We start from the raw sequence: 26,158 nt of genomic DNA, 5'->3' as shown, positions 1-26,158 counted from the left end.
TTTATACACTCTTTTTCCTCCCCAATGGGTACCCAAAGTGACATATCTTTCTCATCTCCCCTACTTTATCCTTGCAACCCTGTGAGATATGTCAGGCTCAGTGTATGCGACTGGCCCAAAGTCACACAGTGAGCTTCCATGGCAGAGCAGGGATTTGAACCCTAATCACCTAGATGCTAGGCCAGTGCGCATAAGAACATAAGAGCCCTGGCTTAGGCCAGTGGCCCATCTAGTCCAGCATCCTATCTGACACAGTTGCCAACTGGTTCTACTGAAGGACCGTCAACCAAGCATTGAGGCCAAGACCATCCCCTGATGGGTCATGAAACACTTTGTCATGAAACACTCAAAGGGTTTCCTGAATGAGTGGAATTTAATTAATTTAAAAATATTTTTTTTAATGTGTTAAACACTTACCAGGCAATATGACCATATATGCTCACAAGAGCTCAGCCACCCCCTCCCAAAATGGCCAATGATAGGCCAGGAGAGGGGTCTCAAGTGGGTGTGTACACAGCTACGCTTCCCAACCATATTCTGCATAATTGCATCACTTCTTTTATTATTATTATTATTATTATTATTATTATTATTATTATTATTATTATTATGCGATTTATTACCTGCCACTCCTTTGCGGCTCGTGGCGGGTTACAACATTCTAAAACCCCATAAAATCCATTTAAAAACCATTAACGACACTACAATCCCATAGTTAGCCGGCTAACATGGCAAGATTCTGGGCTTTCTAAAAGCCTGAATAATGTTTCAAGTGTTTCTCAATGGTAAAAAGTTGAGGAAGGCTACCCTGATGTTTTCTCCTGGCTTTGGAGTTTAAAGGAAGCCATTTTCTACACACACTTTCAGGAGGAGTAGGAAGTAGTCCATGAGCATATGGCCCTGAATACTAATGTCAACAGAATGGATGAGCCATAATGGATGCAGTTTCAAGAACTGAAGAAGTTCTCTCTGATTGTCATCATTAGCAATAAGTATAGTGCCAGTGAGAGAGGCTGTGTATATATTCAGAATTTATTTGCCCTTGTTTAGACCGTTGTTTGCTTTTGCAGTTATTTTACTTCAGTTTCTTTTTCATTTTAAATAGTCAGCTTGATTGCTACAAACAACATTAAGCCCAGCTCAGTTCACCTGTACCAGGAGCAATGTCCTAGATAGGTCTGCAGCAGTGTGAAGGGGGTGGGAGATGCAAAAGTGGGGCTGAGATCTTTTGAGACGGAATGCAAGAAAGCCCTTGGCCCAGGTCCTCTGAGGAGCAGAAAGAAATGGAGGGTGGAGGAAGAGGAACCTGGGTAGGGAAGTAGCATGAAGAGATTTAGTACAGGGGTCCCCAACACGATGCCCACTGACACTTTCCCTGGGACCCACCAAGTGTTTTCAGGAAGTGTGTGGAACTTTTGTCCAGAATGGCTTCTGATTGGCCATTGGAAATTTGATTGTGCAGATTTTTTAAAATGTTGCTTTGGAAGTAGTTTCATACAGAGCGTAAGGGTCTTCACTATGTGACTGGAGATAAGTCTCAGCAGCTATTTTTGTGGCTGACCAGCTCCTTTGGCAGCCATTTTATAGTATCCATTGTGTGTCATAATACCAAAGTTGCTTTCAGGCCTCAAAAAGTTGGGCACCCTGGTCCTATCACTTTCTCATTATCCTGTGATGCAGAAATGGAGACTGGTGAGGCCTGGCCCTCCCTGCTTGGCCCCCCTTACTCTTACCAGTTGCGTGATGTAATTACTTTCCAAGTGCCCAAAAAGGCAAGTGCCTCAGCAGAGGATTGCCTCTGCAGTATCTGGACAGGGATGGGTGCTGAGCAAAGAACTGAAGACAAGTCACATTGTTGGAGCAAGCTGAGATCTGCATGTGAAGGGTTGTTGTTGTTGTTGTTGTTGTTAATAATATCCCGCCTCCCCCAGAAGGCTCGAGGCGGCTGTATTGGTGTTTTTGTCTCACCACCCTCTTGCCAGCTAATACCCCCTTCTTTCTTTGCCTGTTTTCAGTAGGAGGAGGAAGCACCTCCAACACGATGCAGCCCAAACAGGTTGTGCCCCAGCCACAGCTCCCCCCTGTTCCGCCACAGCTCCCTGCCACCCCTCCACAAGCCCTGCCGCCAGTTTCCCAGCCATACCAGGTCTGTCAGTGGATCCAGGGGGGCGGGAGGAAGGGGCTGTTTCCACCCACCTCTGAATTCTGCTTTCTCCTTCAGGTCACACCTTCTGCCACTCTCACTGCTGCTCAGGCAGCCGCTCAGTCTGCAGTGGAGGCTGCCAAGAACCAGAAAGCTGGCCTGGGCACTCGCTGTGAGTCCTTGCCTGTTTCCCAGGCCAGGGATGGGGAGAATGGGGGTGGGGGTTGGCTGGAGGAGGGGAAGGGGATTATTTGCTTGTTTGCACCAGCCCTCAGTTGACAACAAGCCCCCCCTCCAAGGTGGTGGGATTGAAGACAAGGGATGGGCATGAACTGAATGTAGCCTAAAGCCCCAAAATGACCTGAGTATTTTGGGCTAGTCCGGTTCGCTTCCCCTCTTCAAAGCAAGGGGGAATGAAATACCCTGCAAAACTGGCTGCCAGCCAATTCAGACTGACAGCAGATGGGTGTGCCTGTCAACTGTTAGGTTTAAATAGCTGACAGTCCTTTAAATGTTTCATTTTGCTTACCCTCACTTGGAAGTAGGGGGGTAGCAAAACAGAGGGCTTAAAGGGCTGCCAGCCATTTAATCCTAACGGCAGACAGGTGCACCTTCTACTGTCAGTCTGAAATGGTGTAGTGGTGAAGAGCAGTGGCCTCATTTGGAGGTTTGATCCCCCCTCCCTGAAGTCTGCTTGGTGACTTTGGGCCATCACAGTTCTCTCAGAGCTCTCTCAGCCTCACCTACCTCACAGGGTATCTGTTGTGGATACAGGAAGGATGGATGTTTGTAAGCTGCTTTGAGACTCGTTCATGCAGTAAAAAGCGGATATAAAAAAACAGCTCTTCTAAGTGGGAGGGAGTGAAATCAATAGCTGAAATGGCTTGTAGACATTTTAATCTAACAGCAGGGCAGGCAGGCCCATCTCCTGTCAAGCTGAACCCCTGAACTGGACAAAGGTCCATGAAATGTTTGGGGGAGGGGCATTCCCCAAACAGTTTTTTGCGGGGGATATGACCTGAGGCATTTTCATTAAAATTTTTTGCTTATGCCCCATTTCATGCCCATCCCTATTGAAGACTGCAGGTCCTGTCAGCTGGTTGTTCCCTTCTCTCTCTGTTCCTCATTCTCTGCAGTCTCTCCCTTGAACTCCATGCAACCGAACTTCAGTCCTGCTCCGGCACAGACCCACCCAGCTGGCTCAGTCCCAGCCCTGCCTCCAAAGCTTCCTGTGTCTTCCCAGTCCAGCCTGGTCTCCACTGTAACGACAGGCTCTGGAATGCTGGTCCAGCCGACTGTGCAGACTCCTCCTCAGCCTGGTGCCTCGGCCATGGTATGTATGGGGCCCCCCCGGATATTTGGCCACGTGCACCTGTGAGGTCTTTCCATTCTGAGGTAATCGTGCTCTCGTAGTGGCGATGGCAGAGCCACATGTGACGGAGATCTGACTTTACCCTTCCAGCCCAGTGGCGTGGCCACCAGCAACATGAATGTTAACCAGCCAGCTGCAGCGCAAATTGGTGCAACTCAGCAGTCAGTCACAAACAAGGTGATGGCGTGGAGTGGTGTGTTGGAGTGGCAGGAGGTGAGGTCCGAATTGTAGGAGGGGGGTGGGATGAGCTGACAACCAGGACCTCTCTGCTTGGCATGTTTTGACTTTCTGCCTGTCCTTCTCGTTTAGAAGCCTAAGCCAACTTCTGTGGATTCAAACACCAAGCTTACGCGTTCCCTTCCTTGTCAGGTGTACGTCAACCAAGGGGAGAACTTGTAAGTTCCTCAGGTTTCTCCTGGCACTCTTGTGGATGGATTGTAGAGAGCTTGGAGTAGGGGTCCCCACCGTGATGCCTGTGGTCACCATAGTACCCATCATCCCTTTTCCTGGCACCCACCATGTGCTTCTTGGAGAGTGTCAGTTGGGTCTTTGGCCCTCAAAGCTGCTGAGTGACTGCTGCAGATCTGATTGGCTGTGAAAACTTTTTTAAAATATTACTATGGGAGCAGTTGTCACCACAGTGCAAGAAAGGCAAGCGGTGGCAAGCATTTGGTGGCTGCACCCATCACCTTGTGTCTGAATTCCTAAAGTGCCCAGAGGCTCAAAAAGGTTGGAGACCTCTGGCTTAGGGGTTGGGTGGCTTCAGAAGGGATGGGAAGGGAGAGCAAATGATGGAAGAGAATATCCCTCTAGCTGTGCAACACGGAGGCCAGGAGCCCCTTTCTATAATCTTGCTCATAGAATAAAGTAAACAGAATGTGGATATATTGGTTGTTGCTCAAGGCAGTTGAAGACCTATAGCTGTTAAGTCCCTTCTTTTTGAGCAGTGAAGTCCTCTCCCGTTCCCTGTGGCCGCACATGTTAGGGAAACACTTCTGGAACATTAGGGTGGTTTCCTGCCTTTAAAAGAAGAACTCCATAACTTATATTAAATCTCTTGATGGTGGCCTTGAGTGTCTTATTTTTTTAAAAGCAATTTTAAAGCATTGAACCTAGAACCAGGTCTAGGTTCAATGGAGAGTGACCTCAATGCGGAGAGAGCAGCTGACTCCCTTTCCCTCCCCCCCCCCTTGCAGGAAGGCTGAGCAGTGGCCGCAGAAACTCATCATGCAGCTCATCCCCCAGCAGCTCCTGGTAAGAAGAACCACTTGTGTGATCTCCACGGCCAGTTCTGGGCTGTAGCTCCTGAAAACCCTGGAGAGACCAGGATCTAGTAGGCTGGGCTTGAGCTGTGAGGAACCTGGCTTTGGTTCCCTGCTTGGAGCATCTTCTTGGCTGTCACTGTTACCTTCGTCACAGTCTGCTCATGATGTGACCACAATAGGATAGCCTCAGTCTGATGATTTTAGCTTCTAGGAAGAGTTCAGGCTGAATTTGTTCTACAGCCCACTTAGTTGCCCGTTTGGTGGTCCATGGCATCTGTAAAACTCCTCCAGCACCACATATGAATGAGTCAACTTTCCTCCAGTTGGCTTTCTTCATCATCCCACTTTCACATCCCTACCTTGTAATGGGGTCACGAATGATTATGATGTTGGTCCCCAGAAACATATCTGTACGGTTAAGGATCTTTGCTAGCTGCTTCACAGCTGTCCTTCATAGTCTCAGTCTCCTTTCAGCCCAGTTATTACGGCCGGCATATGAAGCTCAGTTTCCAGTTAGCTTCATCACTGACTGCCTTTGTTTCCCCACAGACCACTCTGGGCCACCTGTTTCGCAACTCACGCATGGTGCAGTTCCATTTCACCAACAAGGACCTGGAGTCGCTGAAGGGACTCTACCGCATCATGGGCAATGGATTTGTAAGGCACTGCAGAGCAGGAGGGTGGGGGTGTGGATGGGTGGAGGGTGACCCCATTGATTTAGCAAAGGTAGCGTCTTCCCAGCGTGTGTCTCAGGCACAAGGGTGGAGTGTTCCTGTTGGCTGGAGACTTTGGAGGCAGGATTTCTTGCCTATTGCCTTGGAACCCTGTAGTCACCGCTGGGAAATCTTGTCCATGCGGACAGACCCCTCTTTTTTTTTAGGTGTAGTGTCTTAGTCACTTGGGCAGTCTTAAACTTCTGCATTGGGCTTCTTAGTGCTCTTGGGGAGAAAGGGAATTCTTAGTGATTGTGGGTGCAAATCCTGTACCAAATGCATCTTGAGATCATTTTTTCCTCTTCCTGAGCAGGCAGGCTGTGTGCATTTTCCTCACACCACTCCCTGTGAGGTGCGAGTGCTGATGCTGTTGTATTCTTCCAAGAAGAAAATCTTCATGGGGCTCATTCCTTACGACCAGAGTGGCTTTGTTAACGGCATTCGACAGGTCATCACCAACCACAAACAAGTTCAACAACAAAAGGTAGGTAGTTCCCCCCCCCCCAGGAGTGGTCTTTTCCCCTTCCCCCCCAGCTAAGAAAATACAATGGGTGTTCGTTGGGCTCTTGACCTTCCACACTGCTGGGGTCCATCACTCCCTCTTAACCTCAAAGAACCGCTCTCCTTCTCCCCATATCTTGACACAGCACAGTGGATAAGAGATCAGTTGCTGATTAGTGCTCTCCTCGGTAAAATATCTCTTCTGCCACAGACTTACTGGACAGGATACTTTTTCTCAGCCCACAGTTGTATTATGAGGATAATGATACTGCTCTGCCTTACAGGGCTCTTGCTGTTGTGATAATATACTGCTATGTAGAGGGCTTTACCTATTGAAAGTGGGTGACAGATGCTGTATCAGTGATTTCTCACCTGAGCCATATGTTTCATCTTCAGGGAGTGAACAACTGTCTTGGGGGTAATCTTTGAGGATAAAAGGCGGGGGCTGCATTTGGGGTTTTGTGTATGTTTGTAATGTCAAGTGACATCTGGCTTAAGGTTACCCATTAGGGTTCAAGGTAGTTTGCCATCACCTGCCTCCGCATCATGACTGTGGTGTTCCTTGGTCTCCCATCCAAATGCTTACCAAGACTGACCCTACTTAGCTTCTGATCTGCTGTGATTGGGCTGGTTAGGTCTTCTGGATATTAGGCAGCCCCTTACCACCCCCACATGCTGGCTTCTGCCAACCAATGGAGAAATGCTGCTTTTAACTTTGCAGTTGGTGGGCACTGATGAACAGGCTGCTTTTTTGGTGGACAGTAAGTGGATTGAAGGTTAGGAATCACACTGTGCTAAGTACTGATGATACTAACATGCCTCTTCCCACCTTAGGACAGGCACCATGGCCATGTGTGCTGCTATGTACGTAGAAGCCATGCTTCTCCCTCTGGTTCTAGCAGTTTGCATATCTTTCTTATAACGAAACATGGGCCTGACTTCTGGATCCACCACAAGCAGTTTGCAGTCTCTGAATGTTTCATGGATTTTCTGGGGAATGGGAGATCTTCAGACATCTAGAAACATAGAATCATAGAGTTGGAAGGGGCCACACAGGCCATCTAGTCCAACCCCCTGCTCAACGCAGGATCTAGCTTGAATCGCTTCTGGATAAGCTGAATCTTGTTTTCAGCTTCTATTCCAGTATTTTGCGCCTTTCTTGTTGCTTTATTTCTTAGCTTGCAAGTTTACTTTTTGATCATCTTGTGGTCACTCTAAGCCTTTAGCTCCATGGAAGCGTAGGCTGTTTTTGACTGAACCGATGCCAACCAGCCCACAGGTAGCCTTTTCTGGCCTGGCACATCCCCCCTTATTTTCCATTGTTTTTTCCCCTCTTCACAGCAAATGGGGGGTTCTCAGCCCATGGGGTCCGCACCTGGCACACAGAACTTCCTACCCAAACAGCCTGGGGCTTTGCCGGTGGCACAGGGGGTCCAACAACAGGTAAGAAGGTGTAACTGGTGAGGTTGTCTGTAGCTGTTTTGGTGAAAGTAACCAGATATGGTAGGGCTATCAGTCTGTTGAATTCCACTGCTTCTTCTTCCTTTCCCTCCTCTCCTCCCCCTGCAGATGGGTGGGCAGCAGGTGAGCCCTGGCATGCCTCAGGTGGGAATCATGGAAGAACAGCAACGGCAACAAGGCATGGTGAGTCCTGGGGCAATTGCTGAACCAATTGTAAGTGGATCCATGGAATCACTTGTCTATGAAGTAGAAAAGAGCAAGAGTCCAGTCGCACTAATGAAATCTGTTGCAGGGCATGAGCTTTTTTGACTCGCTGCTCACTTCTTCCAATACAGCTAGAATGTGAGTCCCATCTGTCCCTATATACTAGATTTCAGGGACCAAGTGACAGTAGCAGGTGTGATTTGATGAGGGGTAGTATACACAGGGGGTAGAAGGCGTGAAGAGATAAGCACTGCTAATGAGACAGGAAGCCCAAGTCCCCATTCAGTCCAGGTGGGCACATTGTCTTGAGCTTCATTAGCTGCAATTCAGCAGTCCCTCTTTCTAATCTCCTCTGAAATTCCTTTGTAAGATAACTGCTACTTTTAGGTCAGCAACTGAATGGACTCCATTCTTCTGTGCCTGTTATTACCATGCACTGTTTAAGTGTATGTATGGGAACGGAACCAAAAATAATCTGAAAGTCCCTCTGGAGAAGCTGCATACAAAACATGTAGGGGTGGTTTCTGTTTCTCTCTGCCCCAATTTGTTTCCTCATCCTTGCTTGGCCTTGGTGCAGCCACCTTCCCCGCCACCCTTATTGTCAGCCACAGGTTGAGAGTTGTTCAGGTGTGATTTGCTTTTTGTATCTACAAATGACTTATTCTTCGAAAACTTTCATTCAGCTCTCCCCACCCCGGCCATCCTTTGATGATCTCTGTTACAAATCACCTCCCCCTTACACCAGCCTTTCTCAACTTTTTTACCATTGAGAAACCCCTGGAAGTGGCATGCAGAGTATGGTTGGACAGCGTAGCTGTCTGCACACCCACCAGGGGCCCCTCCCCTTCCCACCCCCTCCAGCCCGATCATTGGCCATTTGGGGAGGGTTAAGGAGGGTTTGGGAGGGATATCTGTCAGGAGCAGCTGCGCCAGTCATGTGTGTGTATCTGATTGCATTGGATAACGAGTGGTGGGTTCTTCCACAAGTGCAGTGGATCATGTGGCAGTTCACTTGCCTTTGTGGGTCAGTCCCTGCATACGGCTTTGTTCCTGTTCCCTCCATACCGAGAGCAGGGCACAGGGTTGGTTGAACTACAGGAACCCTGGGCACACATACCTACCTCTGTCTTCTTTTCTTTTTCATAACCCAGATTCCAATTAGAATGCAGCAACCCCAGCAAGCCGCTCCGCCCACCAGTCAGCCCCCACAAGCACCAGGTCCTCCACAGCCGGGGCCACAGGCTGCGCAAGGAGGGGCCATGCTTCGTCCCCAGAACCCTGGAGCCAACCCTCAGCTGCGCAGCCTCCTCCTGAGCCAGCAGCCAGTAAGCCTCACAATGACTCATCTCTCCACTAAGGCCTCTTAGGTGGTTTAAGGCAGGGGTAGTCAACCTGTGGCCCTCCAGATGTTCATGGACTACAATTCCCATTGTATTCTCATGGGGATTGTAGTCCATGAACATCTGGAAGGCCACAGGTTGACTACCCCTGGTTTAAGGGCTTCCATTTTGTATGGGGGCTGGGGTGGTACAGAGCCTGTTGTGATCAGTCCTGACACAGTCCCCAGAGAAGAAGCAGTGTAATTGCTAGGTGCATCCTACTTGGAGCCTTTTAATCTTGTTCATTTATTTATAATTCTGTCTGTTTCCACAATGGGGTCTCTTCTCTTAGGTCAAAGACCAAAGAAGTAGAAGTGAAGATAGATTGTCCTTGGTGGGGGGGATGGAAATAGTTTGAACAGTTTCTGCTCAGAAAGGCAGTCCTGTGGAAGATGGCTAATACGTGTTAAACCCATTGCCACCACAATCTCAAAGACATAATTTTGTCACGCTCAGCCAGCTAGAAAGGGAACCAGGATCCAAATCCTCGGTGTCACATGGGCAGAGGGGCAAGGGTTCCTCCAACTAATGGAAGACAACCCCCCCACACACACACACAAACACAAACAAAGCCCCCTATTATAAAAGGGAAGCTAAGCAGGGTTGGCCCTGGCAAGCATTTGTGTAGGAGACCTCCAAGGAATGCCAGGAACATGATGTTGTGGTAGTGACGGCAAACCACTTCTGCACAACTCTTGCCTTGAAAAGCCTACCAGGTCACCATAAGTCAGCTGTGACTTGACAGCAAAAACAAAAAATAAGGGGAAACAACTGTGTGTAAACTATCTGGGAGAGGGAAAAGCATCCAAGAGGCGATCAGCAGCAGTGCTGCAAGTCTCTGATTCGAAGTATACCCTGAAACTGGGATGGGGAGGACACCTTCCCTGAAAAAGCTAAATGATTTACAGAGCCCTGCCTCTAGAACTGTTGGAGAAAAGCCTTTTCCTGCTCCAAGTTCTGCCTCTCCTTTCACTGAGACCGAACTTGTCCAGTGAAGCCCAGCTTGTCTGACTTCCTATCCTATGCTTTTCGTGTATTTGCAGCCCCAAGCTGGAGTTCCTCAGTCTCAGCCGCCCCTTCACCACCTCCAGCAGGGTTCTCCGGGGATGTTGCCGCATCAGCCCATGGGGCAGGCTCTGGGGCATCAACCTCCTGGACAGCCACAGCTCCAGCTCCCCGGACAGCCCCTTATGCACCAAGCCCCTGGACAACAGTGGCCTGCGCAGATGGCACCCCGGGCCCCATTGCAAGGTACCATGGTGACTTTACATATTTGGGACACCCCAGGGACAGTTGCATGCAAGAAGCTGGGCAGGGATCTTGGTGTTTGGGAAGCTCTGTTGCAGAGATGGTTGCCATGCCTGCCTTTTCAGCCTGCTATATCCCCTCCCTCCTTTTGTGCCCCCGTTCCCCAGGTCAGATGCTGATGAATGCTGGTCCCCGGGGATCTGTGTCCCAGCAAGGCTTGCAGCAGGTTCCAGCCCCAAGCGTCATGGAGGACGATATCCTCATGGACCTCATTTAATGATTGAGGATCTCACTTCAGAGGCTGAAACGGTTTCCACTTTCGGGAGAGACGCTTCTGTGCTTGGGAGACCAACCCCCCCCCTTTCTCACATGTAATATTTTTCCCTGTTTGTCAAAAATTATGATTCACTTGCACTCAACATCTGGTCTTTGTCAAGAGAGATACCTGTCTTCAGTAATCATGCTTCGCAGCTCTGCCTTCCCTTGCATCTGCTGGTGTCCCTTTTGGAACTCAGGACTCCTCTGTGGCACTTGCCAAAGTTGGGGGAAAGGAAATTAGGGCCTTAACCCAAGCCTGACCCAAATTCTCAGGCTGACTCCCTAATTGCTCCTTCAACTGGAAATCTGGAAGACATTCTCCCCATTTGAGTCACACATAATGTTATTTTACTTACTCATAATCCTCCTTTCTTGTTGAGGCTCAAGATGGATTATACAGTGTTAGTCAGGAGGGGACATCCAGTAAGCAATGTAATAAGAGGGGGATTGCAGACCATGCTTTGTTTTCCCTGGGTCCCTATGAACTGATGTGTGTGGCGAGTTTCATGCTGAGAAGAAAGTTTTAATCTCCAGGCCCCTGCAAGCTTGAATTGGATTGGGACCATAGCATGCAGGGAGAGAAGAGGCATCTTCCTTGCCCTTTCACTATGTTCTTAACCTGAAACAGCATGAGGGGCCCATTGGTAATAATCAGATGTACATTTTCATGTATGGAGCCATTGATGGGGAAACAGTGGCCCCCTGGGTCCATTTCAGGACAATGGCATTATGAGAGGAGACATAAATACCTTGTCAATGAGGTCCCCATCCAGTTTTGGCCCTCCAGATCTGAGAATTGAGCATCCATTCCAGAACATACAACACATGTCTGGTTGCAGAGACCAAGGGGAAAATTAAAGGTGTTGTTATGTCCCCTTTAGGTCTGTAAGGAGAAGGTAGAGATCTCTGAGGACTTGAGGGCCGCAAGAAGGAAGAGGGATTCCTGCCATTCGCTGGCGAGAGCACTAGAATTGGGTCATGGTCCAGGACATATAGGATTCCAAAGAGGGCAGTAGGGCTGGGAGGAGACTGTCAGCTGGAGAAGTTTGAAGGAACATTGCCACTTTTTGAGCGCTAAAGAAGAAAAAAACCTAATCTGGACCAAAGCCTGTTTAAGAGCCAGCCTTTCCCACACCTCCATTTTTCATGGCCCTCAAGTAAAATTGCAATAAGCACACCGAACATCCAAACTGATTTTCAGGTTGATTTAACTGAATTATGTTAAATATATATTGTCTTGTTTCCAAATGGGTGTTCCCTTGAAACACATCTCGATCTGTAAGTAGGGGGAGCTTAAAACAGAAAAACTTTAGGTGGTGCATTCGTTCTAGTGTCCTAGAAGGACACGGGGGGGGGGGAGCTAGAATTGGGGCTGTCTGTGAAAAGTAGAAGAGGGTGTGAAGAAAACTGGGTGTGTGTGTAAGAGAAGTAATCCTAGTATCCCAACGCAGGCTAAAAGGATGCTGAAACCAAGATTCTTATGCTACAGTCATTGACTGACCATCTCTTAGAGTTACACGCTCTTGCTGGTTTTGAAGGTATTTATTGGTCACTTCCTTCTCCCGCCCTGGCCTTTTCACTGGGGGGAGATGCGTTGGTTGATGCAGAAATTGGGCCCAATGCTCTGAACAGTGCAGTCGCTGGAATCCAGTTTGCAGAGGTCACAGTGGCAGCTGAGGGCCACAGGGTAGGTGAAGGATGGGTCCACTCCTGCTGGGCATCCACGCAGGCGCACAGTCTCGTAGCGCACCTCCTTGTAAGTGCAGACTCTTTGGATGAAGGGCGAGAGCACGTTGAACAGTATGCCCTGCAAAGGATGAGGGTTTAAAACAGGGGGCTTTGAAAGGCCAGCTTTCACTCGTGGCCCAAAAAGTCGTTTCAGAGGAGAATTCCCTCCATTGCCAACCTTTGATCAATTCTCACATATCTAGTCCAGCCTCTTACCCATTCTGGTATTTATATTTGAATTAGAGTCCCTTTCTGCGAGGACACTGGCAAGGCAGTTCCTCTCCCCTGAGAGGCAAGGCCTGTTTTCCCCATAAGCCAGAGAACACCTGCTCACCTGCCAGTGTGGGGGCGGGGGGAGCACGGGACTATTGATGTCCCCCAAGACACAGGCCCAGTGCAGTGTTCTCTGGTTGGTATGGTATTTCTAACGGGGGGCTTTAGATATAAATTCTCTCATGCTCTGGAAGCACATGGATAGCTGTATATGAAACTCTTTTCAGGTACGTTCCTGGTGACTTGACTGGATGAGAGGCTTTGACCGGTCCACACCCCACTGCATGGAGTCCTTGATGGCTCCCCTCCCACCGCGGTGTTTTCCACGCACCCTCGTCTCACAGTAGCCCCCACAGATGGAGGTGGTGATGGTGATGCAGACGGGGCAGTCGTCCTTCTCGGCAGCAATGGTGGTGTTGATGGGGTGGCAGGACGGGCTCCTGACGGGATCGCTCCTGCGGCTGGCACACTGGGTGGCCGCCATGAGTAAGATTGCCGCCACCAAGGGCTTCTTTTCCTGGACAGAAATGCAGGGAGAGCTGAGAAGCCAAGAGCCTTCAAGGAGTCAAAGGTGGAAGCAGAAATACTAGGCCTGGTGCTCTGAGTAGGCATGCCGTGTTGCCCATCTGCTTGTATGCGGCAACCGTTTGATACAAGCGGCTGATGTTGTGATGTCCTTGCCATAGTGCCTTTGCTGTGTGGGAGTGTAGTGACTGAATGTTCTGATACTGGGACAGAGTGATCAGATGGCGAGAAAAGCAGGCACAGCTGACACTTTGGTTCTGGCCTGTTAGGATGGGCACAAGGGTGTTGGCAGCTTCTGGTGTCTGCCACTCCAGCCACTTGCCTGAATGAGTTTGTGGCCGCTCTGGCTTATGCTGCTTTCTGCACTGTAAATTCTGTGTTTAGTGTAGCTATGGCAGTAGAGCCCATGAGCCCTGGCCACAGAGCTCCCACACAGGAGCTTTGGGTGTGCTTTGCTCCCTCAGCCACCATCTCCCCTGTATCTTACTTTCCTATCTTGTCACCTTTTAAAAGTCTTTTTCAGGGCTTAAAAAAAACTTAACTTTTTTTAAAGCAGCATGGTCTAGACTAAACTGATTTCACCAGATCTTAGAAGCCAAGCAAGGTCAACATTGGTTAGTATCTGGATGGGGGACCACCAAGGAAGTCTAGCATTATGACTGGCAAACCATCCCTGTTGGTCTTGGAACTCCTACATCAATGTTCCCCAACCCCCAGTCCAGAGACCGGTACCGGTCCGTGGATCAGTCAGTACCAGGCCACGGCTCCTCCTCGTCCTCCTCCCTGGCTGCTGCCTCGGGGGCTGCCCTGCCCCTCTGCTGCCGGCTCACCTTTGGTGCTCTCCAGCAGCCACCATGGCTGGGGCTCCCCCCTCGTTGTGGCACTGCGCAGCTGCTGCTGGCAGCGTCCCCCAGCGGGCAGCGGGAAGTGAGGGGAGCCAGCAGGAAAGCAAATGGAGCAGGGGCTCAGGCAGTGGCGATATCCCTCGGCAAAAGACTCCCCCCCCCCCCGGGCCTCAGTAAAATTGTCAAGCGTTGACCGGTCCCTGGTGATAAAAAGGTTGGGAACCACTGGCCTTTTTCAACCTTTTTACTATTGAGAAACCCATGAAACATTCTTCAGGCTTCGAGAGACCCTGGAAGTGATTTCATCAGGCCACACTTTCCTGCCACTCCACTGGAAGTCACCTGTCACTAGAAGTGCCATCACCCAGGTGTTCCCACTGGATGTGACATCGCCAGGTCACTCCCACAGTGCAGCATGATACTACACAGAAGTATTTTCAGATTTGTGAATAGAACCAAAGGGAGGCTGCAGAAACAGGGCTGGGGCAGGCCTATGCTTCTCCATCTTCACCACCACCCTGCCTTCCCTTTCCCCACAACAGACACCCTGTGAGGCAGCTGAGACTGAGAGGGCTCTGCAAGAACATCTCTAGGAGAATTACGGCTAGCTCAGGGTCAAACAGCTGGCTGCGTATGGAGGAGTGGGGAATTGGGAATAGTTTAAGGCTGTGTAATTAGAGAACCTTTTGCTTCTTGGGGAGAATGGTATGGTACTCATGGCTGAGCTGTATCTCCTCTCTCTCTCTCTCTCTCTCTCTCTCTCTCTCTCTCTCTCTCTCTCTCTCTCCCCCCCCCCTCATTTTTGAAGCTAAATTAGGAGTGCTGATTTCCCTGATCTTTGTATGCAGTTTGGTCCCCAAGTTATGCACCAGCTTCATCCAAGAGGGGTTGGCTGTTAACTCTGTTGGAATGAAAATAGATGCAGTTGTGGCACCATAAAGACTTCACAACTGCTCTTTCAAATGCTGTGTGTAAATCCTTACCAGTCAGTCGCTTCACACAGCAGAGGAGGCTTTTATAGTCCCACTTTTCACTTCCCAAAGGAGGAGTCTCAACGCTGTTTACAATTGCCTTCCCTTCCTCTGCCCCTAGCAGACACCCTGCGAGATGGGTGGAGCTGAGAGAGCTCTGCCAAGACTGCTTTGTCAGAGCAGCTGTAACAGGACTGTGACTGGCCCAAGGTCAGCCAACGGGTTGCTTATGGAGGAGCAGGGAATCAAACCCAGCTCTCCAGATTAGAGGCAGACACTCTTAACCACACCCCCAAGCTGGCTTGAATGACAGAGCAGAATATAATTATGTTCAGGTATAAAGAGGAAAAGCATGTTAAGCTGCTGAGCAACTAACAGAGGTGCCGGTGGGAGGGAGTAGCTTTTGTTAAGAGAGTTGCAGGTATAGATGCTGAGGACAGCTCCCTAGTAGGTGACAGTGGAACTCCCACCAGACCTGCGGCAAATGCTTTAAAATCATGTTGCCTCTCTGACTCCCAGGCTTCCCTGCCAAGAGCTGCCTTCCCCATTACCCCCCCCCCCCGTTCCTGCTCCCGGATCTCCCCTTCATTGTACATACCTGTATCAACTTCATAGCAGAGGCTGGGCTAGGCTGCTTCAGCTCATCTCTGCCTTGTAGCCTTTTTATAGCAGGAAGACCTGCCTGCCCCCTCCCATCGCTGAGCCAATGGCCGTTCCAAGGCCAAGCAAAGGAGGGGGCATATCTTTGTCAGCAGCCAGGCTGCTTCATCTGAGGTCAGCTAGGAGGGTTTTCTCACTCACAGTGCTGTTCTGTGGCCCCAGCCACCGCTTCCTGCAGCCAATTTCATTCTCCCCGGAACCCCAGCTTTAAGCCCCGAGATTAGTAGCCATGTTTTTACTACCAGAATCCTTTGTTCCTCCTAATTGCAGCAAAATTCCCCTCTTCTTCCTAAGGAAATTGGGGTCAGTTATGCATGGTTTCCCTTGATTTTGTCTTCTCAGCTACCCTGTGGCATCGGTTAGGCTCGGATGTAGAGTTGTCAGCCTCCAAGTGATGGAGGGAGATCGCCAGGATAGGGCTGTCAGCTCTGGATTGGGAAACACCTGGAGACTTTGGGGATGGAGCCAGGAATGGGCAGGATATATGGTTGGGCGCTTCAGCTGACAAATCCCGAACTTCAAGCCCAAAGCAGCCAGCGCCGTGGTGCAGCGGGAAAGGGCAGCACCAGGTTACGCACCACCACCAGCCCTCCCCCCGTGCTCCGCGGCGCTGGCTGCTTCAAGCTCGAACGGTCGCTTTGGCAGCTGAAGTGCACCACCCTATGGAGTCCCCCCTCCAAAGCAGCCATTTTTCTCCAGGGGAATGGAGATGAACTGGGGGATTCCCAGGTCCTCCCTGAAGACTGGCCTCCTCACTTCCTGAATAACAGTTGGTCTCCAGGTTACAGAGCTCAGGTCCCCTTGGGGAAATGGCTTCTTCTGCCAAGGTCTCCCATCTCCCCAGCCTGCCCTTCCCCCCAACCTCCAGGAATGTTCCAGCCCTGAGCAAGCAACCCTGCTTGGAAGGGAGCAAGTGGCCCATAATCACTCTCTTAACATTTATGGATGAAGGAAGCCTCTGGATTCTCGGCTGACCAAGTGCAGCATCTAACTGTGCCCATGTATGTAATTTCCTTTTCTCACTCCATGATAAGAGCAGCATGCCGGACTTTCCTCTCTGCCCTCCACCCTTCCCTCAGGATACAAGGCAAACAGGATCTCTGCAGGCTCTCCACCCCTTCTGACTCTTATCCAAGGCCGTGGCTCCTGCCTGTGCCTAGCAGGATGCTTCGAAGGCAGGGAGGGATTGCTCACCTAGGTGAGAAATCCCTTCCTGCCCTTGAGGCTTCCCTCCCACCCTAGCTGCTGTTCCTGGAACAAACCTGGGCCCATAACTGAGCACAGCAACTGCTTTGCTATGAACAGCACGTGAGTGTGGCCAGGGCCAACTGGAATGACAGAATGCTGAACTGGGTTCAGATCTCGACTTGGCCAAGGAGTCCCTTACTAAGTTATAGTGCGGAGAAGAAGGGGAAACAGCCTTGTTGTGCTACCCTCAGTGATTTCAAGAAGGATGGGCTCAAAAACGTGGTTAATACATACTTGTATCTAAGGGCTAGGTATTTGCTCTGTTTTGCAGTAACTGGATTTGGCAAACAGTAGTACAGAACCTGCTGTTTGTTTGTAAAAGATATATTCCATCTTTCAGAGGTACTGCCACAAAAAAAAATTCAAAAAGGCAAATAATAGAACCATTTTTTTAAACACAAGGGTACAAATGGCCAAACAGAATAGGAAATAATACAGCAAATTAAGTCAGATCCCCAATAATAAGCAGCACTACCCTATCCAACTGTTTGAATTACCCCAAAAATACCCATCACACCATCAGTGTGGTTCAAATACCTGACAAAATTGGCCCACCCAGTCCAACACAGTGGCCAAACCCAGGTGGCATCAGGAGGCCCATTAGCAGGGCCAGAACTCCAACTCTCCCTTTGTTGCCCCCCAAAGCAAGTGCCCCAGACGAGTGTTTCATCCATACCACGGCCCAGGGGTAGTCAAACTGCAGCCCTCCAGATGTCCATGGACTACAATTCCCAGGAGCCCCCTGCCAGCATTTGCTGGCAGGGGGCTCCTGGGAATTGTAGTCCATGGACATCTGGAGGGCCGCAGTTTGACTACCCCATGGCCAGTAGTCACTGGTGGGCCCTTGCAGCAAATGCTTATCCAGTCCTCTCTTGAAGCCATCTATGCTTCTAGCTGCCACTCCTTGTGGCAGTGAATTCCACAGGTGCATTGCTCTTTAGGTGAAGTAGTATTTCCTTTTATCTGTTCTACACCTACTGCTCATTAATTTCATTGAGTGCCCCCAAGTTGTATTGTAAGAAAGGGAGAAAAGCACTTCATCCTTCTTGTTAGGACAGAATTTCTGTTTGCTTGCCATTATCCTGTCTCAACATAAATTCCAGGACCATCTGTCTCTTTAGGGTTCAATCAGAAGTACAGGAAGAGCTAACTGGTGTGTGCATAGAGAGGAGACTCATGTGCCGTTTCATTTGGATGTTCAACAGTAATAGGAGATGGAAAGAAACTTCACAGGATTTTCTCTCCCCCAGCTCTGGGCAAGATCAGTCATCTCTTAACACAGTCTTCTGGGTCAGAACCACAGACTAGAACAGGGGTAGTCAAACTGCAGCCCTCCAGATGTCCATGGACTACAATTCCCATGAGCCCCTGCCAGTCTATCCCTGGACTAGAACGTAGAAGGAAACCATAGTTGTTAGAATTGAAAGATATTGACTCTCCCCCGATGGCCGGGGGACGGACGGACCTGGAAGCCCTAAGAGTGGTTCATGAGAACAGGGATGCATGTCTTCCCCCTCCTCTCCCCCCCAGTCTTCCAGAACAGGGAGTCACCCAAAGCTATTTCTGTGCCAAAGCCAGGTCTGAAGAGCAACTGAAAATGATCATCCCAAGAAGCTGCACCATGTTGTGCTCAGACTGGCTGATTCCAAGAAGCTCCCAACTCTGAAGTACAATTAAGCCCCCCAAAGGACAGGTTCACGGATCCACTGAATTCTTGCACCTGGGCAAGCTGGTTCAAATCACTGGAATGCTGGAGCTAATCTTCTTTCCCCCCAGAAGAATTCACTTCAGTTTATTGATTCTGTTCCATTGCAGTTTCTCCGGTCATCTCTCAGAAGCCAAAAGTACATATTTACTCCCCACAGTGCCCCCTCCTTCCGTCCCCAAACCAGCTCATATATTTTTCCTGGATGGTTCTAAATACAAGGTAGCAGAGTAGACTAGTTTCATTAAAATGAATACTTGAAGGAAATTATATATATATTTTATATATATATATATATTATATATATACATTATATATATATATATATATATATATATATTTCCCCCCTCTTTGGAAGAAGGAAGGGAATTGGAGCTCCCGCTATTTGCTGCATCCGGCTCTTACACGGGCCAGGGTTTGCCACTTCCGTAGCACTTGTACTCTGTCTCGTACATGCCTGGAACACACATGATCTCTACCACGGGCACTTTGTAGGAGACCGTTGGTGGCCGCTCCACGGGGCAGAAGCGGTCCCACGTGCGCTTGTGGTCGTTGGGCAGCTGGTAGGACTCCTGTGCCAGGCTGCGTAGGCCCTGGTGCGGCACGGGGGCTGTGCAGGGAGCCAGGCGAGGCACCCGGGTGCCAAGGCGGAATTGACTGACATCCCACATTGGACCAGGCACCCGGATCAGAGGATAAGTATTTTGGACCTGAGCGTTCTGTTTCAAGTCATCCTTACGGGCATAACCTTGTAGCTGCTTCCTGTAGGAATAGAGAGAACACACACACTGGGTAAAAGCAGCACTCCTGAAGAAGAGGAATAACCCACAGAGTATGCTAGGAATCTCACCTTAAAAAACAAAACCCAAGCACCTAGTCTCTAGGAAAAGACAAGATTGTAACCCTTTGAGCAACAACTAGTGAAAATCTCAGGAGGATTACATATGGACAAACTAACTGGTGTGTGCATTCCTTCAGGAGGATTACATATGGACAAAGTCAGATCCCCAAAAATAAGCATGCTGGTGTGAATAAGGTTTGTTACCTATATAGTGCTGTACTACCTACCAGGAATAAAAGAAAGCAGATCAGTTAACGTTAAAAGAATAATTTATCCTAATGGACTAAGTAGCCCTGAGAAATAAATGCAGACCCGATAAGGCATACAGAAGGCAGCATTAAAAAGTCAGAGCTCCTCAATTTGGAGCCGGGCAGCCAAAGGGGTGAAACCACAGAAAGGTCTGGGAAAAAATTAAAGGGGGGGGGGACAGGCAGAGGAAAGCAACCTATTGCCACCTACTCTGTGAAGGGTCGGAAATCCTGGGTGGTGATGGAGACGTAAGGGTCATGGAGACGCAGGACCGCGTTGTCACGGACATAGAAGGGTGTCCCTGCCAGCTCTTCGTTCCTGGTGCTGGGCACGACAGACTGTGAGGGGTCAAGGCCACCATTGGAGGAAGAAGCCTCAAGGCCATTGCTCCCTTTCTTGAAGAACCATCAGCAGAGGTGCCCCCCCACCCCACTCCCCAGGCTTACAAAGAGCTCTGCAAAATCACTTGTTCCAGTGCAGACTTGACCTGTTTCACTTCCTTTGACCCACACAACAGCCCTGTGAAATAGCTTTTCTGTTTCATAAGCAGAATGGTGCTGGCAGCAGTTAGTTTTTGACTGCCCCTTTCTACTGCAGCCCCCCACCCACAACTGTGCTCAGTATGGGGGTGGGTGGGTCTGCAGTGTAAAAAGGGGAAATCAGCCAAAACTGCCTAGCATCACAGGATCTGAGCCACTGCTAGGCTCAAAAGCAACCAGTAAGGTTTATGACTTGGTGGGGATTTGAACCCAAGTTTTCTCAACCCAAGACCAACGTAGTTCTCAAAAAACCTACCTGAAAAGATTCTGCTCATCCAAAATGAAAGGGAACTCAATGGAAAGGGATGTGAAAAGGCAGATTTGACCAAAGGAAGCATCTCCCTTGCCCTTGGCAAATGAGGTATGGGTGGATGAAGGCTGGAGATCCCTCCTGCTATTACAGTTGATCTCGGCTTACAAAGATCAGTTCACCTGGAGAAACTTTGGAAGATGGGCTCTACAGCATTGTACCCCAATGATGAAGTCCCTCCCCTGCCGCCCCCAAAGTTTCCAGGTGTGTCCCATCCCAAATCTGGCAACCCTGTGAGCTACTCACCTTGGAAGCGCCCTCAGTATGATGAGCAGCCAAGCCAAATGGCTGAGGTCCAGCATGGAAGGTGGGCTCATGGGACAGGTTGGGCCAGCCAGGGTAGCGATCCCTCGTCTCACTCTGCTGGTTGGCCATGGTCAGCGGGAACCGCCACGCCCTCTGCTTCAGCTGCAAAGGAGAAGTTGGGACGGCACAGGAAGGGCCCACGACGGAGCACACTCTTGGCTGCCCTGCCACTGAAAGGGCTTGGGGGAGATTGTTCTCTGCCCGAGGAGAGTCAGCAGAGAGGTATATAATTTAATTGGCTGGTCCTAATGAAAAGGGATCAGGTGGGCTGGGATCTGAGTTTTTGGACAGTTTCTTCCAGATGACTTTTTACCGCCTGTCGGACTAAGGCCATATTGAGTGAGATGGACATGGCCACGGGAAGAAGGCATCCCCGAAAGATAGGTGTGCAACCTGATCTTCTGCACCCACTTCTCTCCCCCCCTTTTATTTTTGTAACATGCAACCTGATGAAGAAGTCTGCCCAACTCACAAACCTGCACTCTGCTTTGTGTTCTTTTGGCTCCTGATCTGAGCCGATAGCCCAAGCTAGCCTGATCTCGTCAGATCTTGGGAGCCAAGGAGGGTCGGCCCTGGCAAGTCTTTGGGCGGGAGAGGCAAGCCCCCTCTGACCAGCTTCTGCCCAAGTTGCCCACAGCCTCCCGCCCCGGCACTCCTTAAGAGCTGCCATCCTTTCCGCCCTCGCGTCGCCCCAGGCCTCCAGGTCCCGCCGCCGCCCCCCGCCGCTACCTTCTCTCTCAGGTCTTTATTGTAGTGGACGGTCCAGTGCAGGGCGGCCACGGGATGGCGCGGCTGCGCCAGAGGGCCCCCGTGGGTCTTTGGGCCGTGCGCAAGTTGCGTGGTGGTCCGCAGCCGTGGGACGACCTCGTCGCGCCATGCTTTCTCCGAGGCCGGCGGCAGCGGCTCGAGGACCGTCGACTGCGGAGGACAAGGGGGAGCAATGAGAAGCAGAGGGCAGCAAGGCGCCCAGCTGAGCCCGGGGCCCCCAGCGGCCGCGGCCCTCCCCAGGGCGCCAGGCGTCTCCCAGCCCTCAGCCTCCGACCGAGCGCGGCCCCTCTGCTCCGGCCTGCAGCCAGCCAGCCCCGCCAGGGCGATGAGTGTCGTGCTCACCCTCGCGAAAGGGGGCGGGAAGGGCAACGGGGCGCCATAGTCCAGGCCCACTCCGCTGCTGCTCAGCCTCCAGTCTTGCCTGCGGCCCCGGCTGGGCGCCAGCAGCCCGGAGTCCGCCTGCCAGGCGAAGGGGTAGGCGGCGAACGTGCCCGCCATGCTGGCCCGCTCTGCATTGGGGACATGTTGCGCGGGGCCGCGGCGGCTCAGGCGAGGCTCGTTGCCGCGGGCGAGGGGCAGGACGCGGAGAACGCGCGCAACAAACGTTGCTAGGGAGACGGAACGCCGAGGAGGCGCGCGTTCTATCCGGCTGCTGGGAGCGAATGACCCGGGAGGGAGAGGCCGAGAGGGAGGCCTTTGCTGGACGGCTCTAGACAGACGGCCGCCGTGATCTTCCTTCTCTCGGGGGTGGAGGCCGATGGCCAGGGCGGCTGGAAACGTTCTGCGGTGCTTCTAGCAGCACTTGGGTGCCCACAGCAGCCAGCGCCGCGCCCACGCCCGCGCCTCCCCCCAAGCATCGGAGAGATTGCAGCGCCTCCTTCCAGACACCTCCGGTGCCTTTTTATTCCCCCCCTCCCTATAAGAAGAGGGTGTACGTTTAAAGAATGGGTACTATAAGCAATCCTTTAAATTAAAAAAGGGGGGCGTGTCCTTCGCGTCCCGAAATTACACTTTCCCTTCCTCAGGAGTAGATCTGATTTTAATGTTCTATTAAAATAAGTAAGTCAGATTTAAGCGCTGCTTGCTGTAGCAATAAAGTTGGGCATTCCGTTTGCACCTGCGTGTGGCCAAGCTGGATTCAGTTGCTGTGAGGTAAAGGTGGGCTGAAACTACACAGAGGGGCAAAGGTTATAGATATAGGTAAATGATCACTCTCAGGTCCATTAGGTATGTTAAACTGGATAGTCCTGTCAGATAAATATGGAGAGATCAAAATGTAGTCTATCACACAAGTATGTGTAAAAAGGAATAAAATCCCCTAGATTGATTCTTGTATGTACCATGAAGGCTATTTAACATCTTTATGCACCCTCAGGCCCATAAGGAGTTTTGGGCTGGGATGTCATCAGTATGCTGCTTGGATACACACTTTTCTTGGATGCTTTAGGATGCTTTGGACTGATCCTGCGTTGAGCAGGGGGTTGGACTAGATGGCCTGTATGGCCCCTTCCAACTCTATGATTCTATGCTGATGACACCCAGCTCTATCTCCTCATGGATGGCCACCCAGAGTCCCATCCCCCCCTCCCCGGATCCATTTTCCAGATGTTTGGAAGCCGTGGCTGAATGGCTCAAGCAGAGTCGCCTGAAACTCAACCCCTCCAAGACGGAGGTCCTGCGGCTGGGATGTAGGTGTGAAGTGGAGGAAGTGCGTCTACCCCCCCTGGCAGGGACACAACTTAAGATCGCATCCCAAGCCAGGAATTTGGGGGTGACCATTGATGCCTCATTAAGTCTTGAGGCACAGGTCAAGAAGGTAGCCAGCCAGGCATTTTTCCATCTTCGCCAAGCTCAGCTACTAGCACCCTACGTGTCCCCTGAACACCTGGCCACAGTGATCCATGCGACGATCACCTCCAGAATGGAGTTATGTAATTCGCTCTACACTGGCCTGCCCTTGGGCTTCATTCGGAAATTGCAGCTGTCCCAGCAATTTGCAGAACGGCTGACACATACCTTACAGCATGGGTAGTCAAACTGCAGCCCTCCAGATGTCCATGGACATCTGGAGGGCCGCAGTTTGACTACCCCTGCATGAGACAAGGAGGCTCTTGATCTATCCACAACGGCATGCTGGATTAGAGGAGACTTTCTCACACCTTGAGGCTCAGGTGTGGGTCAGGAGCAGCAAAATGAGCTGCCAAAGGTTTATCAAACATGCCAACCAAAGCTCTCAGATCATCAGTTTTCCTGCCTAGAGAGGTGAGTTGATCATAGCCAATTACAGTCCTGCAAAGCAGACACCGCCTAGCAACAAAGTCTAAGGTGCCCTGTGGCTGGAAGTCATTTCCATTAGCCTCTAATCATTTTCCAAGGTTAGTTTGTTGAGTTTGGGGCAGCAGACTGCCCTGATGGGAGGCGCAACTTGCAGTCCAGTTCCAGTGTCCAAGCCTCTTGTTTTCCATAATCACTAAAAGACATAATTCGGGGCACTGAAAATCAAGTTGCATGCATTTGGATAACCTGGCACTCACCCATCCTTAGTCCTTTTCGGGAATCAAAATTTATATATTTGCTAGTAGAAAGCTTGTTGCAGGCTGAAAAGCAGCGGGCACTAGCAGGGCGGCAGCTGGGGGTAGGCAGCGATGGCAAGGGGCAGAGAGGGCTGGTGACCCCTGCCCACCTCCCCCGCCCAAGGCGGGGGGAGCGTGGGTTGGCCGTGGGGCTGGCGGGCCCCAGACTGGCTGGTGCCACCTGCCTGATTACCTTTAGGGAGGCGCCTGCCATGCTGCCACATCCCCCATGGCACAGCTGGGTGCTCCTCGCAGGGCTCTTGCTCTCGGCCGCGTGGTCTGCATGGCCTTGTGTACTTCCTCCATGCTGCCACTGGCCGCCCTCCGCCACCGGCTCTGCGGCCACCTCGTGTGCCCTGCAGCTGCCTCCTCAGCGGGGGTGCTGCCACCCAGGTGGAATGCCACACCATGGCAGCCAGGCTTGTCTGCGGCCAGGCAGCCGGAGAGGTGAGCGGCCGCCTAGGGAGAGTGGTCCGTGTAGGGGCTGGCCCAATCAGTAGGCCGGACATGCTCCACCAACTGGGGGATTTCACATATATGGGCACCACGGTTAAGGACATGTATCCTAACTTACTTAATTTATATCCTGCCTTTGTCACCAATAGGGATCCAGAGTAGCTTAGAGCAGTGATCCCCAACCTTTTTATCACCGGGGGCCAGTCAACGCTTGACAATTTTACTGATGCCGGGGGGGGGGGGGGAGAGTCTTTTGCCGAGGGACATCGTTGCCGCCTTAGCCCCTTCTCCACTTGCTTTCCCACTGGTGCCCCTGACTTCCTGCCGCCTGCTAGGAGGTGCTGCCAAAAGCAGCTGCACCGTGCCATGCCGAGGGGGAGCCCCAGCCATGGTGGCCGCTGGAGAGCACCAAAAGTGAGCCAGCGGCAGGGCAGCCCCCAAGGCAGCAACTGGGGAGGAAGACAAGGAGGAGCCCGCGGCCCAGTACCAACTGATCCACGGACCGGGACCGGTCCCTGGACCGGGGGTTGGGGACCACTGGCTTAGAGCATTCTCCTCTCCTCCATTTGATTCTCACAATACTCCTGGGAGGTAGGCCAGACTGAAAGTGTGCAATTGGTCTGTGGTCACTCAGAAAACTCCCATGGCAGAGCAGGATTGAAATCTGGGTCTTCCCAGATCCTTGTCTGAGGCTTGAACCACTACATGCTGCCGCCATCCTAAGTGCATTGGTGCAGGATTCTTTACTGCTGCTTTGCCAAACTGCCCTACTGGCTCGTCTCCAATCAGCAACAGGATGACAGGTGGGATAAGAACAGAAGAAGATCCTGCTGGATTCAACAAGTAGTCCATCTAGTCAGCCAGTTTGGTGTAGTGGTTGGGAGTGCAGACTTCTAATCTGGCGAGCTGGGTTCAATTCTTCGCTCCCCCACATGCAGCCAGCTGGGTGACCTTGGGCTCCCCACAGCACTGATAAAGCTGTTCTGACCGAGCAGGAATATCAGGGCTCTCTCAGCCTCACCCACCCCACAGGGTGACTGTTGTGGGGAGAGGAAAGGGAAGGCGACTGTAAGCCGCTTTGAGCCTCCTTTGTGTAGGGAAAAGCGGCATATAAGAACCAACTCTTCTTCTAGCCCCACAACCTGTCCCATGCAGAGGCCAGCCACTTCCTCTGGATGGCCAGCAACAGGCAGAGAGGCTGAGACATCGCTCTGGCATTGCCTCCTGGCTCTGGGATTCACAGGTTTAGTGCCTCTCAATGTGGAGCTTCCCTCACTCACCAAGACTAGTAGCTGCTGATGGCCCTCTCCTCCATTAATCTCTCTAATCCCCTTTGAAAGCTGTCTGTGGCCATCCCTACATCCTCTGGCATCAGTCTCTGAGGGCGGTATACAAATTTCAGGAGGAAGGAAGGAAGGAAGGTTTCCTTTTCTCTGTCCCGAACAGACCTACTGCCTGTCAGCTTCATTGGATGCCCTCAAATTGTCATGTTTTGAGGGAGGAAGAAAAAATCCATTTTTGTCAGCTTTCTGCACCCCATGCATGATTTCATAAACC

General features: G+C 51.1%; 3 protein-coding genes across 8 annotated transcripts in view; 1 reads left to right on the top strand and 2 right to left on the bottom strand.

Annotated features, from left to right (window-relative positions):
• The window catches only part of MED25 (mediator complex subunit 25), a 32,931-nt gene extending 21,079 nt beyond the window's left edge, over window positions 1-11,852 (top strand). For 4 of the 6 annotated variants that reach the window (XM_077313776.1, XM_077313777.1, XM_077313780.1 and 1 more), the window contains 13 exons: window positions 2,016-2,146; window positions 2,222-2,315; window positions 3,280-3,476; window positions 3,606-3,728; window positions 3,825-3,910; window positions 4,712-4,769; window positions 5,330-5,437; window positions 5,807-5,977; window positions 7,336-7,437; window positions 7,564-7,638; window positions 8,811-8,984; window positions 10,082-10,289; window positions 10,454-11,852. In XM_077313776.1, the coding sequence (XP_077169891.1) occupies window positions 2,016-2,146; window positions 2,222-2,315; window positions 3,280-3,476; window positions 3,606-3,728; window positions 3,825-3,910; window positions 4,712-4,769; window positions 5,330-5,437; window positions 5,807-5,977; window positions 7,336-7,437; window positions 7,564-7,638; window positions 8,811-8,984; window positions 10,082-10,289; window positions 10,454-10,563 (1,637 nt within the window). In that variant the 3' untranslated portion in view covers window positions 10,564-11,852. The remainder of the gene's footprint in view (window positions 1-2,015; window positions 2,147-2,221; window positions 2,316-3,279; window positions 3,477-3,605; window positions 3,729-3,824; window positions 3,911-4,711; window positions 4,770-5,329; window positions 5,438-5,806; window positions 5,978-7,335; window positions 7,438-7,563; window positions 7,639-8,810; window positions 8,985-10,081; window positions 10,290-10,453) is intronic. The other 2 variants (XM_077313778.1, XM_077313779.1) reach the window with 2 other exon arrangements.
• A 305-nt stretch (window positions 11,853-12,157) lies between these two features.
• LOC143825624 (lutropin subunit beta-like) lies at window positions 12,158-16,352 on the bottom strand. The gene is made up of 3 exons (XM_077313784.1): window positions 15,545-16,352; window positions 12,937-13,122; window positions 12,158-12,411 (listed from the first exon to the last, which is right to left on the bottom strand). The coding sequence occupies exons 1-3, from the start codon at window positions 15,557-15,559 to the stop codon at window positions 12,181-12,183; spliced, it is 432 nt and encodes a 143-aa protein (XP_077169899.1). The 5' UTR covers window positions 15,560-16,352; the 3' UTR covers window positions 12,158-12,180.
• A 2,264-nt stretch (window positions 16,353-18,616) lies between these two features.
• On the bottom strand, window positions 18,617-22,317 carry SAXO3 (stabilizer of axonemal microtubules 3). The gene is made up of 5 exons (XM_077313782.1): window positions 21,915-22,317; window positions 21,534-21,722; window positions 20,745-20,906; window positions 19,860-19,987; window positions 18,617-19,321 (listed from the first exon to the last, which is right to left on the bottom strand). Exons 1-5 carry the CDS (start codon window positions 22,068-22,070, stop codon window positions 18,961-18,963), a joined length of 996 nt encoding a protein of 331 aa, XP_077169897.1. The 5' UTR covers window positions 22,071-22,317; the 3' UTR covers window positions 18,617-18,960.
• Between the last annotated feature and the right edge of the window lie 3,841 nt (window positions 22,318-26,158).

Source organism: Paroedura picta, chromosome 16 (assembly GCF_049243985.1).
Source record: "Paroedura picta isolate Pp20150507F chromosome 16, Ppicta_v3.0, whole genome shotgun sequence".
Lineage (NCBI taxonomy): Eukaryota > Metazoa > Chordata > Lepidosauria > Squamata > Gekkonidae > Paroedura > Paroedura picta.
Note: the sequence above shows the minus strand (reverse complement) of the source record. Positions and strands in the feature narration are given on the sequence as shown.

Excerpts from the sequence above, each read along its gene's own strand:
- LOC143825624 (XM_077313784.1), bottom strand. Across the intron at positions 12,412-12,936 it reads GGGGCTACTGTGAGACGAGG|GGCATACTGTTCAACGTGCT; the intron begins GTGCGTGGAAAA and ends CATCCTTTGCAG.
- SAXO3 (XM_077313782.1), bottom strand. The coding sequence starts at position 22,070 with ATGGCGGGCACGTTCGCCGCCTACCCCTTCGCCTGGCAGGCGGACTCC. Across the intron at positions 21,723-21,914 it reads TCCCGCCCCCTTTCGCGAGG|TCGACGGTCCTCGAGCCGCT; the intron begins GTGAGCACGACA and ends TGTCCTCCGCAG. Across the intron at positions 20,907-21,533 it reads ATAAAGACCTGAGAGAGAAG|CTGAAGCAGAGGGCGTGGCG; the intron begins GTAGCGGCGGGG and ends TCTCCTTTGCAG.